General features: G+C 37.6%; 1 protein-coding gene across 4 annotated transcripts; it reads left to right on the plus strand.

The window, feature by feature from the left end:
• The first annotated feature begins 576 nt into the window (after positions 1–576).
• dync1li2 (dynein, cytoplasmic 1, light intermediate chain 2) lies at positions 577–14607 on the plus strand. Of its 4 annotated transcripts, none has more exons than XM_041984117.1 (13): positions 577–727; positions 1528–1601; positions 2199–2315; positions 2435–2665; positions 6056–6216; positions 8599–8692; positions 8866–9001; positions 9180–9291; positions 9398–9457; positions 10175–10219; positions 10300–10414; positions 11427–11558; positions 12765–14607. In XM_041984117.1, exons 1-13 carry the CDS (start codon positions 642–644, stop codon positions 12812–12814), a joined length of 1413 nt encoding a protein of 470 aa, XP_041840051.1. In that variant the 5' UTR covers positions 577–641; the 3' UTR covers positions 12815–14607. The 4 variants fall into 4 exon arrangements, with proteins under 4 accessions (XP_041840051.1, XP_041838431.1, XP_041840754.1 ...); XM_041982497.1 differs by having other exon boundaries at positions 578–727; positions 13306–14607; XM_041984820.1 differs by having other exon boundaries at positions 578–727; positions 13311–14607.
• Positions 14608–15079: the final 472 nt, after the last annotated feature.

Consider the following 15079-nt stretch of genomic DNA (forward strand, 5'->3'; position numbering starts at 1 on the left):
ATTAGAATAAAGTAATCTTATTGAGCTTATACAAAGATTTAAATATGCACAAGTGTCCATACTCCTAATGTTTTACTAATGTGAAGACTACGCATGTGCTGACTCATTCAAGTATAGTTCAGGATTAGACAGACAGATCTTATCCATATTTCCTGTTTCTGTGATTTTGTTGCACATAAATTAATATATCGTAGCAAAATTAGTTAAACTGAAAGTCTATTAAAACTTGGTTTTATTGGCATTTCATGTGCTTTAGGAAAGCTAGGAGCCACGAGGTCATAAATTAGATCACACTGTTATTCGCCATCAGCTGTTAAACTTGCTATGACATCACTTGCTGGGGATGTGGCCAGAAGTGCTGCTTCGTAGTTTGGCCTCAAGTTTTAATAAAACGGTCAGTGTGTGAAAAGCACGTATTTGATATAAATGTAATTATCATTCCAATTCATAAAATTATTCTATAAAATAATCTGAAAAAATAGCCAAAATCAAATTTTATTCTAAAAAAGAAGCTGTGCGTGCTGAATTCCGACGCGGCGTTGCTGTCAACGAATGTAACGCACCCTCGACTACTTGGATAAAGGCGGCGCTAGTGGTTCCCAAGCAGCAGGGCCTTGCCTTTGTGGGTGTAGAAAGAGAAGATGGCTCCCGTTCTGGAGAAACAGCTCCCGGGTGCAGCCGGGTCAGGCGACAATAACAACGAAGACGAAGAAGGACAAAACCTTTGGCAAGTTGCGATGTTCTTTTAAGGCTTCTTGTCAGTCGAGGCCGTTGCAGGAAAAGCACAGTCGTCATGGTTCTGCTTTGTCACTGCCGGTGGTTTCCTATCATACACCGCCGGCCCGGCTAGCAGTAACCTTAGCACTAACTGAAGCTGTGTGGTCAGTGTGCTAACGTTACTTGTGCTAGCAAATCGGCTAACGTCAGCTAACCGGGCAACTGCTGATTACCTTTCGCTGAGTTTCAATTAACAAGCTTAGATAGTTCAGTGGTGATTTATCTTTTATTAAGGATTTTTTGGGGGGATCCAGCAAGGTTTCAAGTAGTCGTCCATATTACTAAGGGCTTTGACAGTTTATGCAGAGACAAGAGCCTTAGATAGCTGTTTTATGGGAGATACAGTTAGCTAACAAGAACGGACAGAAAGTTTTTCATTATTATTGTTATTATTATTTATTTAATGATTATGTCATGTGTATCCCCAGGGATCACACTGTTAGGATAGTCTTAACTTGACGTATTGCATAAATTCAGATTATTATAATTATTTAAATAAATAACCAGTCTGCTGTTGAACAATCATTTCCTGTTTTTTGTGTGTAGTCGTGGGCTCATCTCTGGGTCAGCTTCAGTAATATTAGTGGGGTTGCCTGACCTCAGTAAAGTATGCAACCTGCAACGTTTTGGAGCAGTTACTGCTCCGACAGCAGCTTCTGTTCAGGGGATTGGGTCGTTGATGCTTCTTGACAGTCAATCTGATTTCCAAAGGACAGCTACCTGTTACTGATGTTCTATTCCTTCTTCTAGGTCTTCAATTCTAAGTGAGGTTTCAACTAGGTCGAGTTCAAAATTGCCATCAGGAAAAAACATCTTGGTATTTGGTGAGTATTTGTTGGATTATTACACCTGTGAAACTTTCTGCAGTGTATTTGTGATGGTTATCCCTGAGGGGAATGGAGGGCAAGCATTAAAACCATTATGAGCTGGCAAAATTGAATCACTGCACAAATAACTCTTTCTGTTTTTCAAAGTTTGTAGAATTATCTTCTTAACCTCACATTTTTGGTATCATAACATGATAAACACAATCCTGAGAAGTCAGGTTGGGATGGGTCATATTTATTGAGGTTAGCCTTATTAAACTGTAAGAGACTTTGCTTTTCTATCAGGGACATATGAATAAGACATTGTAGTCCTCTCTGTACTTGAGATCTTGGTTTGCTTCAAGGTTTTAAGACAATAATCACTTGAATTTTAAGACCTCTGTGAGATATTGTTCTGAACTGTACTTGGAAAACACCAACCTAGTAGTTAGGCTGCACCCCAAGAAACTCAAGAACCAATATTATGCCAGTTAGATACTTTTTGTAAACGCTTTTCTTTATTTAGCATTATAGAATAGCTACTGATGTTAGAAATGATCAGTATTACCATGCCTACTTCAGCTACGAATGACATGTGCATTAAATGTCTTGCAGGTGAGGATGGCTCAGGAAAAACAACACTTATGGCCAAACTTCAAGGAGCTGAACACAACAAGAAGGGAAGGGGACTGGAGTATCTTTACTTAAATGTCCATGATGAAGACCGAGATGGTGAGTTTGCCTGCTATGACTTGAGCAGCCTTTAATAAAGTAAATAAATAAAAATAAAAACTGTAACTTGCAACTACATTTTGTCTTTTGTTTTCCTACCTTTTTTCATTCCAATGCAGACCTTTCTCGCTGTAATGTGTGGATCCTGGATGGAGACCTATACCACAAAGGCCTTCTTAAGTTTGCTGTGACAGCTAAGTCACTACCTGACTGCCTAGCTGTGTTTGTTGCGGACATGTCACGGCCCTGGACCATTATGGAGTCATTGCAGAAGTGGGCCAGTGTGCTTCGTGACCATGTGGACAAGCTCAAAATTTCCCCAGAAGACATGAGAGAAATGGAGAAGAGGAGTAAGTAATGCTTATATTTAAATACTTTGATGGTAGCAAAATGGATATTCAGCTAAGTACACCTTAGTTCATAAAAATACTGGTAATGGACAAGACTTTCATTTGGAAAATGAAGCGCTTGTCTAAGTTTCTGTTTCTATTGTATTTAGCTAGATGGTGAAACCCTGGTGTCACCAAGAGCTTTAATCTGCTGCTAAAATTTCTCATCTTATTGTACAGTGCAGGAGTGTTCTTAGATCTTTTTAATCAGATTATCAACAACAGAAAATCATGATGAAAAATATCAAGACTGAGAACTAAGTTGAATTTGATCAGTGGAAAATTTTAGTGAAATTTTTTTCCCTTGTTATCCAAAATGTTAATGAAAACTTTACATGAAGTACTAGTCAAATGGGAAAATGTAGTCAAACCTTTGACTGGTAGGTCACATACATGTTCTCTGTTTGGAGATGGCTTAAATAGAACTGCCAACAGTAAAGGTGCCTGAAGTATCCCAGGGTGGAAGCAATGTGAGTGTTGCATAATAAGACCAAGGCTCCTTGCTGACTGGCTACTGGGGATAAAAGAAGTGCTTGGTTAATGTGCAGCATGGAAGGCAAGCGCTGTATAACATTACACATTGTCATGGATGATTCTAGGTCATCATCAGAGAGGCCCATGATCCTCAGCTGTGTGCTCTGGCTGGAGGCGAGTTCTGCAGATCAATGCGTGTGATGCACTGAGATGTTGTTCTGTTAATTTTAGAATTGGTCATCTCTTGCTTATGAACTGATCTTTTGTGTTTGGAAACATCATTGCTTTTCTGGCTGCTTAGTTCAGCCTGCAGGGTCTCTCTTTCTCTTTTTTTTTTTTTTTTTTTTTTTTTTTAAAGGTTCCTATATTCTCCCCAAGTTGCTGTTTTTTGCTTATAAGTCTGAAATCATTTCTTGCATAAACGGCTATTTTTTCAGGTTAATTTGACCTTATCAACATATGCTAAATGGTAGTGTTGCCAAGCAGTGGTTCACATTTTAACCTAGATTCACTGATCTTATTTGCTTATAGTAGATGTGTTGATAGTCTCATTTCATTTTATCTTTTCTCTTTTTCTTAAAAAAAAAAACATTCATATGGTCAAACTTTAAATTTAGTTGAGGCATGTGGACCAGATAAAGCATCTTTCAGAATGCCCACTGCAGTATCTGCAGCACATTGGTCAGACTTGGATTACGTAGTGCATATGTGTGTGAATGGCTTTTGTCCAGGGAGTCTTGCAAGCGTCTTGCATCATGGTTGCCTCCTTCCAATTGAGAGCGCCAGAGAACAGAAAGGAAGTAAACTTGGTCTGAATTCAGTCAGTGGGCCGGACATTCTGTCTGCTGCGTTGCTGGAACTAAAAGTAGGCTGGATGTCTGAAGTCGACTCGAGTCAAATTACAGGATCAACATACTGCTGCCTGACTACATGTTATAAAGAGAAATATTTCACTCTGACTTCTTGGTAGTGATTATACAGGGATTATTTTAGCAACAGTACAAACATGTTGGACTTCTGTTGTAGTAGCAAGAAAATTAAAGTTTCACATTTGACCGGTAGCTGGTTAGAAAAGATTCCTTTTACCACAGTTCAAGTTGAGCTTCAGATTTTCTTGTCATTTTTGTTGTTTTTACATGGAATATGTCCTAGTTGAGGTACAGTTTCAGTACTTCAGCTTGTATTTTATTTAAAGGAGGGTGAGTGCTGATGCCTTTTTGCCTCACCTTTGTTTATAGAACAGATAAGTAGGTCTTGATAGGTCAAAGTCTATCTGGCATTGTCACTTTATTTAAGTGACAATCTAAATGCATCCTCTGTAATCAGATTCAGATGTTTGCCTTCCGTATGTTCAAATCACAATAAAACCAAACATTAAAGCATCTGTATAAGCTACTCTGAGGGTTGGCACAAGTCCCATCTTCCGCAGACACTGCTCAAGTGTAAACTTCACACCATTATGAAACGCTCACATTAACATATGTTTCTTGCAGTTTTTTTTTCTCCTTGACCAATGAAAAAGACACATTTACGTACATATATGTAGGTGAATGCTGTTTTTGTTCCTTCCTAATTAGACTGGGTTCTTGTTGTGTTTTTGTTCAATACATTTCCTTATTTACCTAAATTCATGTCCAAAATGAGTAAGAAAGGACTACATGACATGACTGTTAAATTAAACTCATACACCCCAAATTTCCCTGAGGACTCTCCAAAGGGATTAATAAAGTATTTCTATTCTATGTAGACATATGAACTTGACTCACGTTTTTATGAACATGGTGTTAAATGGGCCTGCAGTAGTGACTCTTGTGCCGTTGAGTATATACTTTAGAATTTTTTTATGCATATTCACTGGATTTGTGTAATTCTGTATTCCAAGCAGGGTTTTCTTTTAGCTAGCTTAGAACACCAGTTTAGCCCCGTGTAAGAAGAAAAATAAATTCCATGTCTCAAAGTAAAGGGTTTGACTCAATGACAAGCCAATCTGGCTTTGTGGGCTGTTCTCCAACTGCATTCTTAATGCTCCTGAGGAAGTAGGCCAGAGCTTCCTGCTTATGACCTCCCACCCCCCAACTTTCCACAGCAGCTTTGAAAACAGCAGGACAGCCGGGCCAGCACTGCAAGAGAGTCAGGAATGCCATTTATTTATCTTTTTTCCACCTTTCACCCAAGACCTGTTATGTAACTGTGGAAATGTAGAATAGTTCTGTTTGATCCCGCTGGTTCTACATTACAATTGGCGGCGACACCTAGATTTGGGAAGTTAGCAGGAAGAAGCTGTTTATTTCAAGTGTATGGATTAGAACTGCTTCTGCTCAGTTATGGGATGCTTTATGGTGTCAGGGACCAGATTTTCTCAGGGACACAGTCTGAAATTGCACAGTGTTAAAAATGCACCAGGTTTCTCGTTCTTACAGAATCTGTAGGTTTCTCAGCACATTCAGCAAAGATGCTATCCAGGTCACAAGTGACTGTTCTATAGAGGACAAAAAAAACTGATTTCTTTTAAACTTTATGTTCTGTTACCTAAGGCACCTAAGTTTATTTGGGGAGAGATGAGGCTTTAGTAAAATTTTCATGAAAATTGTCATTTCAGGTTTTTATTTGTTCCTTTACAAATCAAACGAGTTCATCTTTAATTATTCACATTTCTTCAATAAATTAAATAAATAAGAAGAATATGGCATAAAATAACAATTTAACATGCAAATGTCAGAGAAAAATATATATAGGTTCCTTGTTCACCTGTTCCACTAGACAGGATTTTTAATCATAAAAGTTAGAAGATGAGATTGATTTCAAAGGAAACTGAATAAATGTTTTATGGTTTATTTGAACTATGCACTCTCTATACTCCCCCATCCTCACCACCAGTGGTAAAAGCTTTCCAAGAGTACACAGAACCAGAGGACGCCATTCCATCCTCTCCACGACGAGCCCCGACATCGGGGGAAGATGAGGCCATCGTTCTGCCGCTTGGGGACAACGTACTCACACACAACCTGGGCATTCCGGTGCTAATAGTTTGCACAAAGGTACTACTTTCACCAGTCTGTCAAAGCTGTCTCTGTTTCTGTTCTGTGACCAATACTATGTTATAACAAAGACACCAAAAAAGAGGAGACGGGGGGGGGGGGGTAAATCTGAGTTTATGCCGTTGCATAATATACATTTTTTTTCTTTCTTATGCATTGTTGCACATTGTAATTTACTCTTTGCAAATGGGTATATTGCAGACAGTAAAGTTACTTCTACTTGTGGGTTCAGATTGTCAGACTTTGCGCCGCATTTCTACACAGATGGGTCACAATGGAGTCTTCATAAGATTCAAAAGCTTAATTCTGCATATATTTTCTTGCTCATTTTACTTTATTTTTGTAGGTACATTATTGATGTTCATCTGTTGTTTGTTACCCACTATTACTTATGTGATTACTTCAATTTTGCCTTTCATGACTGGTTTAATATGCATCACTAACTTTCTCTATGGGCTTCCTCAGCTCTGATGACTTAATCAACAGCTTTCACAACCTAATTTTGTCGTCAGGCTTTATTATAACCTTTGGTTTCCAATACGAAACAATATATGCTGAAAACCTAGCCAGTTTAATGTCGGCTCACTTGAACGCAGTTGTTTCTACCACTCTGTGGCATACCTATTGAGGTGTCGAAATTAATTGGTTGAGCTTCCACCTTCGATAGAAATGGTCTTTAAATAGATTTAGCAATGCTTCGTTACTTGTTCCAAGTCTGAGGTCGCAAAACTAAACCAGTTCCAAATAACTAATGACACAGTGTCGTTTTGAGAATGGGCTCCTTGTTAGTTGTTGTGTTTAGCTTTGTGTGTATGCATGCATGTGTGTCTGTGGGATATGAGCAAGAGGAGAGCTAAGCTCACTGTTAACTGAGGAAGCCCATGAAGAGATTGGTGATGCATATAAAATCAGTCATAAAAGGCAATCTCCGAATAATTGATAACTGATAAAATCGATTATCAAGTCCTGCTGGCTATGCGTTTATTTGTTAGAGTGGGGAAGTGACATCTGATCACATGGTCACTGGAGACACGAGTGCAGATGTATGTTAATACATTGTAATTTGAAGCACTTGGATCTCTGTTTGTGTGTCGATTACCTGAGATGCATGTTAGTTCCAGGAGTAATCAGCCTCTTGGTGTGATGAGATGATACAGAGAACGCCTTTTGATTATATCTTCTGGCAAAATGTTACGTTTATATTTGCTTTTTAATCTCTCTGGGAAAACCTAGTGCTGGAAAATCAACAGTGTCACATGTTATCTATGACTAGAGAATGTGGCTTTTTTTATTATTAATTCCGCTGTCTTTCTCTAAAAAAAGTGTTTTTCATAGTTATTATGTGGTATTCATCATGTTTTTATTTATTTTTTCTATGTCCCTGGTACTCTCACCAATTCTCCTTCTAGCAATGAAAGCTCAGTCAACAGTACACATGACAATCTCCACCAAGAGCCTCCTATCGTTATACAATTCCTAAATGGTCCCTGCTAGGTTAGGTAGACGGAAATAACAAGAAAACTTTGGTCTGTTAACTTCTTTTCAGTTGTATCCCAAAGTAAAAAAAAACAAAAAAAAACCTTGAGATATTTCATGCTTTTTGTTGTCAACTTCATTCAATTAGTTAATTTCAATCAATTTTTTTGCATTTATGACCCCAACACATGAAAAAAAAAGAAAAGGAAAAAAAATTAGAATGGGGTAGTAAATAAGTTTAAATTAAGTAATTATATATTATTTCACTCAGTTGTCATAAATATGTAATTGCTGTGATTTGGTACGAAAGCAGCATCCATAAAAGGCTGAGTCTTTGATGGAGCTAAGTGGACAGAGGATCTCCAGCTGGTCAACAGATGTGTGAGAAAATAATCTAAATGTTCTTTAAAGAAAACTTTGGACGAATTTGCATATTTCTCCCTTTACAGTAAAAGCTATTGAAGCAATCTGGAGGAATGTCAGTGTATAAAGGAAAAGAAAATAAGCCGAAGTTAAACCCCTGTGATCTTTGATTTCTTAGAAAATGTATCAAGAGCTGCCATTCACTGTTACAACCACATGGGCAAAGGAATACTGTGGTAAACCTATTCCAAGCACTACTATATAAACAGCATTAATGTAGAAAAATTAATTTAGCCTTTAAACCCACATCCTACATATATTACTAAAGCATGGCTATGGAAGAGGAGGATGAAGGTACTAAACGGTACCACCTGTGGCCCTTAACTATCCCAAGTAGACTATGTGGAGAACTTTGTTGATTCATTTGGAGCCTAAAAGCCCTCAGGTGTTAGTGTATTGATGGACCTATGGCTCTCTCAGATGCTATGTGGTCTGTTTTTACTAAATAACAATTTCCCATCTCTTTAACTGTAACTCTTTCAGTGTGATGCTGTCAGCGTTCTAGAGAAGGAGCATGACTTCAGAGAGGAGCACTTTGATTTCATCCAGTCCTACATCAGGCGATTTTGCTTACAATGTATCCTTCTAATGCATTATGGTTTGTCATTTATAGATGACATTCAATGTAATCATTAAGACCTTTTTTAAAGAGAAAGTGGTTGTACTAGAGCAGTTTTTTTTCCCCTATGACTGTTTTTGTCATTAACTATCTGACGTTACTGCAATTACTCCTTTAACTAACTACAACAGATGGAGCTGGCCTGATCTATACTTCAGTCAAAGAAGAGAAGAACCTGGATCTGCTTTACAAATATATTGTACACAAGATGTATGACTTTCAGTTCGTCACACCTGCCTTGGTGGTGGAGAAAGATGCAGTGTTCATGTGAGTAAAGCTAGACATTAGCATATTTTTCATTCATGGCTACCCCAGAATTAATTTTGTACTGTTTATGCCAAATAATATTGTAATCCCCATTTTCCTTCAGTTTGTGGTAAACCCTATTATACAACCACATACTACACTTAGACTGTACTTGAACAGTTGTCTCCATCCTCTTCAGTCCGTCAGGATGGGATAATGAGAAGAAAATCGGAATTTTGCATGAAAACCTCACAACGATCAGACCAGAAGATCCATTTGAAGATTTTGTCACAAAGCCTCCAGTACGAAAGGTAAATGCTTGCAAACAAGATAATGTTATGGTTGACAATGCAACATTAAAGCAGTGGTAAAACTTTATTGCTATTTATACTTGACCTTCTCTTTGTTTCTCATCAGTTGGTTCATGACAAAGAAATAAATGCAGAAGATGAGCAGGTATTCCTGATGAAGCAGCAGGTAAGTGTCAGTCTGTCGCTTCCTGACCCCAGACATATTAGGTTTATTTTTTTACTCTAAAATAAGCCAAGCTGTCACTACCTGATTGAACTACATAGCGTTAAACAGAATATTAAAAGGTCATTATTATGGCAACAGAAGTGAATAGAAAATGTGAAGCGTTGCATGCTGGGGTAATAATCTGCTAATTCAAATTTTATTTTTTGGCAGTAGGAAGGAATGAATGGTTGAAAAATACTTTGAGATTTTATAGGCAGATCCTAAAGTTTGAGTATAAAAACGTTATCCTAAAATGAAATTGAGACAGCGTCATAGCAGGTAGGAGCACCATATGGTATCTAAAAAAAAAAAACAAAAAAACAACTTCATATTCTATGACATTTTCAGGTATGCACTTTTTTTTTTATCCATGTTACATGTTTTTATATATACATTGCATTGGTATTCAAATTATCTGAAACTACCACATTACTAATAACATTAATTCAGCTTTTTATTTTAGAAGTGGGGTTTAAAACTTTTTTTTTTTTTACTACAAAGTTTCCTTCCTTTTGTATACATCTTAAATCTTACCTTTGCTTATTTCTTATGCTTGTTTATATGTTGGTAATGTGTTTGGTCCACCCAAAAAAATGTAAAGCTAGAGAGATAAAAAAAAAAAAAGACCTGTTGTTGGAAGTGACTCTTCTTAAAAAGTTTTTTTTTTTTTTTTTGCAGTCTTTGTTAGCAAAGCAGCCAGCCACGCCAACAAGAGGAGCAACAGTAAGTGTGTTATGGTCTCACGAATGTAGGAATTTTTATTTATTTTTTTTGACAAATTAAACTGCATGTGTGTGTTTCAGGAGTCTCCTGGACGGACAACCTCGGGGTCTCCCAGGCCTGCAGGTCGTGCCGGCCAACCAACCATCACCAGCTCACCGATGGCTGCTGTCAAAAAGCCTGACCCCAACATGAAAGGTTAGAGAGGGTATTTTTTCAGATCTTATTATTGTTTTTATATAATCTTATTATTGTTCCTGTACTACCTAGACTGGCTGATGTCCCGATCAACTATTAAATAAAATAACTGTGCTCCATAACAAATTAGATTCCTGTTGGTTTAGTTTATTTTTAAAAAGTGGTGGTATACTGCCTCCCAGTGGTTACACTGGAACATTTAATTCAGCAGTCTCCTGTTTGTAGAACATTTTTATTAAATATAGTCAGAGAGTACTCTAACCGAGCACAATAAAAATGGACTTATGTGTTCATCCTTTACTATACAATATGTAATTTTGACATCGGTTCTGAGGTTAAAATATCATATTTTGTTTTTCAAATCCCTTAATGTTGTGAAAGATCTGATCTTGAAGTGTCTCTTTGAAGCAAGTTATCAGCATTTTTTATCCTTGTTGAAGAACATTTTGTAGACTGTCCCTTTTTATTCAAATCAGACAGATGGGATTATAGATTCAAGATTCAACATATGAATATAAATTTCTAAAGATGTAATTGAAGATATGCAAAAGTGCTAATTGGGAATTATAAATTGATATTAAGTTTTTATACATTTGCACAAGATTTTTTTTTTATTGATCAGTAGCCTAATTTTAACAAGGTAACTTGAAATGCCGTCATTAAATGTTGTGGCCTATTGCTACTCATAAAAACATCTTTACTTCCACCAGGTCTTGTATTCGGTGGCGTTGATTTGTGTCTGTTAGCAACATAACTCAAACAGTTGTAAATGGATTTTGATTAAATTTTCTGGAAATTTCAGTAATGTAATAAGGAACAAGTGATAAGATTTTAGGGTTTACCTGGATCCAGGACGACTTTTTACAGGATTCTTTAGTATGGGGATAATGTTGCCATTAATGTTTCTAACTCAAAATTAATGCCTGCAATCATTGGCACAAAATTACAATGGCCTGGCCGAGATCTGTGCTCTCTGAGTGCTTCTAGTTTCATAATGTTTTTTTTTGTTCAGCAGCTGGTGCTGCAAATGAGGGAGTGCTGGCCAACTTCTTCAACAGTCTGTTGAGTAAAAAGACCGGAGCCCCAGGAAGCCCAGGATCTGGAGCTGTTGGAGCTGGAGTTCAAGGGTCCGCCAAGAAAACAGGTAAAACTCGTGTGTGTGTGTGTATATATATATATATACATATATATATTAGCAGTTGTTCTTTTACCAAAGCACTTACAAATAATGTTGACATCATACCCAAATTAGGACTGTAATACCTTCCTCAAACAAGAACAAGTTTGTTTTGTTTTTTCTTCTTCCTCATTTTCTGTAACATAGGGAAGAGCCACCAAGCAGTTTTAACAAGAACAAATGGATCCACACAGGAGTTTTGACAGTAAAAGATAAAACAATGTAAATGCATGTGCTAATAGGAGACCATCCTATATTCATGAGCCTATTAGGTATGAAAGATACCAGGGTGAGGATGAGGATTGGAGGAAAGCAATTACAGGGTAATGGGGTAGTTGTTTTGGAAAAATCTGTGAAGAACTGAGCAGGGCCTTAGTGGTTTACAGACATTCCTACTCTTGGTTTTGTCTTTAGATATCAGATATGAATAAAACTACAGCAGACAGAGCTGGAGACACATACTTACATTTCACTTTTGAGGGCAGGTCACAATTTAATTACATATTTACCATATTTGCTAGTCTGATATTCCTGATAGTCTGGTATTCCTTGTACGAGTCTGCCAAGTTGTTGGTGTTCGCTCCCTGGGTCTGTGAAGCTTGTAAATACCTTTCACAGATGAGGCTTTTTGATGTCCATGGACTTATTTGCTGTTGGCTAACTTAGTAAAACGATTCCATCTTTCATTTTAGGTAAAGTATAATCCATAAATTGCTGGTGGCTGGCAGCAGCACTAAGATTTTCAGCCATGTCTTGTCACTAAGCAAGCAGGGAAGCTAAAGCAAGCAGGGAAAGTGCTGCCCATCTACACACTCACATGCAACCTCCCTGCTGTGGCACCCTTTACGAAAACAATCTTTTCATATGTGTTTTTTTTTCTTTTAAACATAACTGTACCATTAAAGTTAGAAATGGTACACTTAACTGTAAGGTACAATGACACCCTCGTGGTAACCAAGCAACGCTAGCGAGTAAAGAATAATCATTGACTGCAGCTTTTAAAGCTTTGAGATCCGTCATGGAGAACCAGCTGTGTGCATGAACTTTGATTCTTAGAAATTTTGGACCATTTTGCTGTCTGGAGTTTTACCTCTACAGTCTGATTTAAGAAGGTTAAAGCGAGGGGAAAGAAAATGTGTCTTCTTCTTGTCTTCGTCACTGAACAACTCACAGATAAGGCAACTTGTGACAGGCCTGTATATACTAAAAGCTCCTGCATGTAAACAGTCTCTTACACCATTTCATATCCCACAGCTCTCTTGCTCAGCTATTTTTTTTTTTTTTATAGTTACATCATCTGTTATTGACATCAGCAGTTCATATTTTCAGCTTTAACTTATTTGTTTTTCATTTTGTTATATCTGATATAACAAAATCAAATGCTGCAATGTCTGGATGCACACAGCTGGAGAAGCTGTTGCGTAACTCATCTCTCTGCCAGAAACCACTGACATGAACCTTTTGTTCCAGCACTGAGCACTGGTAACATCTCTGTGACCCAGTTGAAAGGATAATGCATGTGTACATGTTGTTTTGTCTGATGAGTTTTGCATGTGTGTCAACTGTGGAAGCAAACCGCCAATAACCAGCATGGGAGCGCATTACCATCCAAACTCCTATCGTCTGCTTGCTGGCCACAAAAACCTGTTATTTATGAGCACACACAGAAGCTACAGGAGATTACCTTTGGGCTTTGTGTCCTCTCTTTTTCAAGGGCAGAAGCCGGGTTTGACTGACGTCCAGGCTGAATTGGACAGGATGACTCGCAAGCAAGACTCCATGGTTTCAGCTAACAACATACCGCAGACGGAGAACGAAGCGTGAAGGCAACAAAAACAGCTGCATCGTCCTCTGCGTTATTACTCTGGAAATATATATGTACGTGTGAGCATTTAAAAAAAAAAAAAAAAAAAAAAAAGACCAAATTCCCAACACCTTTATCAGTCAGCACACAGTGGTTTCACAGAATGAGCTTCAGATGCTATCAGATGTTTTAGGTGAGATGGGAAGAGACATGGAAGTGTTAATGCGATGAGAAGCAGTGAAGGCCTGGCTTCATTTCTGTCTTCTCTTCCACTGTAAATGTTATTTTCTGAGGGATGTCAGTTTATCGAAATGTGTGCACACTCCCTGGCAGTCAGGCTGATGCGCCGGACTACAGGTCCCCCATTTCTGGGGTAAAAACGCTGTCCTCATGGATTTCATGAGTTACATACTGGTCCTGTAGCTTCTGCTTCAGCTCATCTCATGGAAGGAATTTGGTTGTGATTGGAAAGGTATTTAAACATTTAAATATTAAGATAATACTTATGTATTTATACAAAGGTCCTCCTTTTTATTTTATTTTGTGCACCATTTCTTGGTTTAAGGAAAAATTTATCTGTATCACGTAACATGTTTAAAAAGCCACTGACATCATGACACTAATAAAAAAACAGTCCTGATAGCTGATAGCATATCATTTGCCCTAGTCATCTCGGAGGATTATGTAAATATAAATGCAAAAAAAAAAGACAATATTCAGGTTAACTTGATTTTGTATGAAACGCATAACTGTCCAAATTGTGAAAATGACTTCTTTACTAAATGAGACTAGTTGGGATTTGACAGGCTTAGAGGCTGCATCTGAATTGCTTCTTTAGCTACAGGTGTGTATATGTAGAGGGGAGGCTGGGCAGCATCTTTCCTACTATAACTCCTAAGTGCCTCGCACAGGTTAGTTGTTTGTGTCGTAGTAGAGGTGCTTGTCTACACTAGAGGAAATGCACTGTAGAACCACCGCTTAAAAAGGTTTTTGTTCACTTCTCGTCATCCAAATAATTTATTTTATTTTACATTTTTGATAATGTACAACAAGCCTGTGGTCTGTTTTTGAGAAATAAGATTTCTGTGGCCTAGTTGATGGGGTTTAATGGATTGAATGCCTTCATAGAAACTGTATTGGCTGCTGAAATCAAGGAAAAAAAAAAAAAAAAAAAAAAAAAAAAAAAAAAACATGGAGCTTTTTTGTCCCCAAGACCTACTGTGGTTGAAACCACTCGTTTGCAGCCAAAATACACACAATTCTTTGCTGTGGTTAGAACAAAACAAGCAGATATATCATCAGTGTTTGACAGCACTTTTCCTCCTTCAGTTTCATGTTTTTATCAACATTGTACTCCGCATGTCAGTTAAAACATTCCCAGTTTCTACGTGAAGTAGCTGTAGAAACATCCCAGTAGAGGAAACCTCTTTTGACCTTTTTCAGTTTATTTGTTGCTTTATTGCCCATTTAAAATGACAACCTTGCCTTCAATGTACAGCTTACAGTTTGTCACACTAGGCACCCTGCCTTCACAGGAATGCTCCTACTTTGTGTCTTTAAGGGGTTGCTTGATTGTCTTGTCATTTCTGTTATGTTTTAATTACAACAGTTATACTGTACCATATCAAATAATCTGTTATATTTCTAGTTTGACACCATAATCGAGATGAATTAAGTGTACACT

This window comes from Melanotaenia boesemani, chromosome 1, assembly GCF_017639745.1.
Source record: "Melanotaenia boesemani isolate fMelBoe1 chromosome 1, fMelBoe1.pri, whole genome shotgun sequence".
Classification (NCBI taxonomy): Eukaryota; Metazoa; Chordata; class Actinopteri; order Atheriniformes; family Melanotaeniidae; genus Melanotaenia; species Melanotaenia boesemani.